The 3,455-nt window shown below is 31.4% G+C and overlaps 1 protein-coding gene across 1 annotated transcript; it reads right to left on the reverse strand.

Annotated features, from left to right (window-relative positions):
• Nucleotides 1-867: 867 nt before the first annotated feature.
• LOC112779444 (uncharacterized) lies at nt 868-1,734 on the reverse strand. The gene has a single exon (XM_025823710.3). It carries the CDS (start codon nt 1,606-1,608, stop codon nt 1,093-1,095), a length of 516 nt encoding a protein of 171 aa, XP_025679495.1. The 5' UTR covers nt 1,609-1,734; the 3' UTR covers nt 868-1,092.
• Nucleotides 1,735-3,455: the final 1,721 nt, after the last annotated feature.

Here is a 3,455-nt window from a genome sequence, read left to right on the forward strand (position 1 = left end):
GTTCGGTCGGCGAAGGAAAAACTCTAATACAGAAGTGAAGATTGGAAAAAACATCCTACGAAAAGTTAAAAGGTTTAAGTATCTTGGGTGCATCATATAGGATAATGGAGAGATTGAACAGGATGTAAATCATAAGATCCAAGCAGGTTAGTCAAAATGGCCGAGTGCGTCTGGTTTTATATGTGACAAAAAAGTATCTTTAAAACTTAAAGGTAAATTCTATCACACTGCCATTAGACCGGCTATACTTTATGGTACAGAGTGTTGGACGGTCAAAGAAGAGTATGAACATAAATTAAGTGTGGCAGAGATGAAGATATTAAGATGGATGAGTGATCATACGGGGTTGGATAGAATAAAGAACGAATATATAAGAGAGAGAGTTGGAGCAGCACCTATTGTGGAAAAGATAGTAGAATCATGTCTCAGATGATTTGGAAGAAGACTAGAGGAAGATATAGGAAGACCATCCATGAAATGGTCAAATGATATCTACATATAAACAGTCTCTTTGTAGATGATACATGTCAGAGTTTAATGACGTCATTTGATTCATGTAGCAGACCCCACCTAGTGGAACAAGATTTTATTGTTGTTTTTTTTAGTGTTTTTTGTTTTTAGAATTTTATAAAGAAAAAAAAAAAAGATAAAATATGAGATGAAAATAAGAATTGATGAATATATTAATGAAAAATATTTTTTGCACCGTAAATATTTATTAATTTTTAATGCTGAAAATGAAAAACATATAAGAAAAAGTGTACACTATTAATGTTCTTTTTAAGATAAATGAACTGAAATGTGTCATCATAACATTTAGCAATTATATTACACAGGTTCACACTTTATTCTACAATGATTAGTATATTAAATTATTAACCCGCGGTGTTTTATTGATATAACTAAGAAAAAAAATTGTAAATACAAGAATACAAAAATAGTAATATCTCCCAATATCTACAAACATCTCGCAATAGTTCTCGACTACTCATGTCTCATACTTTTCAAGATACAAAACTTTCTACCATTAGCCGTAGATTCAAAATATTTAAGGGATGGGAAATAGTCAAATAATAAAAGAAATGGAAATTCTCAACAAGTAGTAGTGTCTCTGTTTGGTGTCCCATTGTATTGTAGATAAGAAATCTGTCGCTGAAGCTTCATTTGCTCGTAGAACTTAGCAATGAACTCCTCAGCTCTCTTATCAATCCCTTCTTCTTGTTCTTCTCCATCATCTTTCCATTCCTCTTCATGATTATTGTGGTCGGCATTGTCATCTTCAAAGTCGTAGTCGAAATCAACGTGAGGATTTATACATGGGATGTGAGGCAAGTGAAGGAAGCGCATGGAGGAATTAGGACGGTACATCTTGACATGGAAGATTGGAGTCTTATCAAATGAGAGCTCACGCTCAAAGTAATGAATTTGATTGCTTTGTGATGAAGACGTTGTTGTGTGGCCGAGGCGCTTCAAGTACTTGGGCACAAGACGCAGCTCCATCGCAAGCCTGCGCTTGAACACGCCCCCTTTGCGAGCCCATAGCAATGAAACCCTCAACAGCTTCCATGCTCTGTGAGAAAGATCACTGTTCTTCTTCGTCAAAGGCATAATGTATGTAATAACTACGTAACTAGCGGCTTAACAAACACTAGAGTGAGTGATAGTTATAGAGTGTGATTGGGGTGATGCGAAATTTAGTTTCAGAGTGATGAATGTTGATGATGGAAGATGCCGTTGCTGCTGTTTATATATATACAAGTATCTAATGGGAGTTTTGGACGCGTTAGTGTGTTTAGGAAGATACACAGTTATTTGGTTTTAAGGTTTTTTAGTTGAATAATATATTGAGCCCATAAAAAAGGTGGTTACATTTTCGTTAAAAGCGTTCTACATAACTATTTAATTATATGTTATTTATTATTTGTTTGTTCATTTTTTCGGTGTTATCAAAGAATAATAAATGCATTATTTTTTTAATGTTTTCTTCGGTATAATAAACTTAAATTATATAAAATATAAAAATTCTATATTATAATATTTTTTATGAAACTTACGAGACATATGAAAAATAGTATAAAAATTATTTTTTAATTTAATTAAATTATTATATAAAGTATTTAATATTTTTTTATTTTTTATTATATTTTTTAATTTAATAAATTAAAAATTAATTTATCACGAATTAAAAATTTATTTAAAAACTTTTTATTAGCTAATAAATTACTGTATTTATATATATAAAACGAAATTCGAATGCGGGCTAATCAGTGAGTTATTAGGTGTTGAACATTTTTAATGTATCGGATTATTTTTCTTAACGTTTATTTTTCGTGTGTCAAACATGAGATGTGTGCTGTGGGCAGCGGTGCCAGGTGTCATGTGACAACTCGGGGACACGGCTATGTGCTTGTACGCGGTTGGGATCTAGCTGGATACACAGACTACAAATAATATAATATGATTTATGATTCTCTGTTATTACTAATTTACCCCTAATTTCTCAAAGGGCTATTATGATTTATGAATGATCGACAACTAAAGGATCTGTTACGAAATCCATTTGCAAGTGTTGGTTATTATTATTGTTATTGTATATTTTTTATTTTTTTCATTTTTTGATGATCGATTTTTTTCCGTTAAAAAATCCTTTAGGTATATTTAGATAAGTGCAAGTATTACATTAAGATCAATAAAACAAACTGCAAGATTGCTTCTGTGAATGGGGTCATTTTGGTCATATGACACAAGAAGCAAAAATGGCTATTATAGGACCCGCAGCCACATGAAATGAAGGCTGCTTCTAGTTGGAGTTTGTTGGGACATATTTGATCGCCGTTTACGCTAGCTTTCACACTAAGTAATAAAAAAAGATGTATCTTCTTTGACAGAAAATTTAGGCACGTTCCTACAAGTAAACGCTTTTCTCTATGTTGGTCTAGAAGTATTGAAGTAAACGCATTTTATTATATTTTTTTAAGTTAACCCTTTCTTAATAAATAGAATTTCTTAATCAGTGGAAGCGGATCCAAAGATCCACGAGCAAGTCAGCAACTGTATTTGTTTGTTGAAATTTTGAGGGGTTTTTTTGGGCCTTCTTCTAAATGAGATTACAATCAAAATAATCTTTCGATTTTAATTCAATAATTAAAATAGTTTTTTAATTTTTAAAGAGAAAAGGACAAATTGATTTTTAATTTTTTTGTATACGAACATTTAAATTTTTAATGATTTAAAAATACATTTAAATTTTTAACCTCTTCAAAATCCGGATATATAAATCTCTGAGTCTAATTTGTCCAATTTTAAATACTCTCTCACATGTGCATCCATATCAATTAAGTCAGTACAACAAGAGTCACATTTGATTTTTTTGTTGAGTCTAACAGACCCAAGTGAATATCAATTGTTCAATTGGACTGGCCGCATAAATGACATATACCTTTCACGGAAACAAA

Source organism: Arachis hypogaea, chromosome 19, assembly GCF_003086295.3.
Source record: "Arachis hypogaea cultivar Tifrunner chromosome 19, arahy.Tifrunner.gnm2.J5K5, whole genome shotgun sequence".
Taxonomy (NCBI): domain Eukaryota; kingdom Viridiplantae; phylum Streptophyta; class Magnoliopsida; order Fabales; family Fabaceae; genus Arachis; species Arachis hypogaea.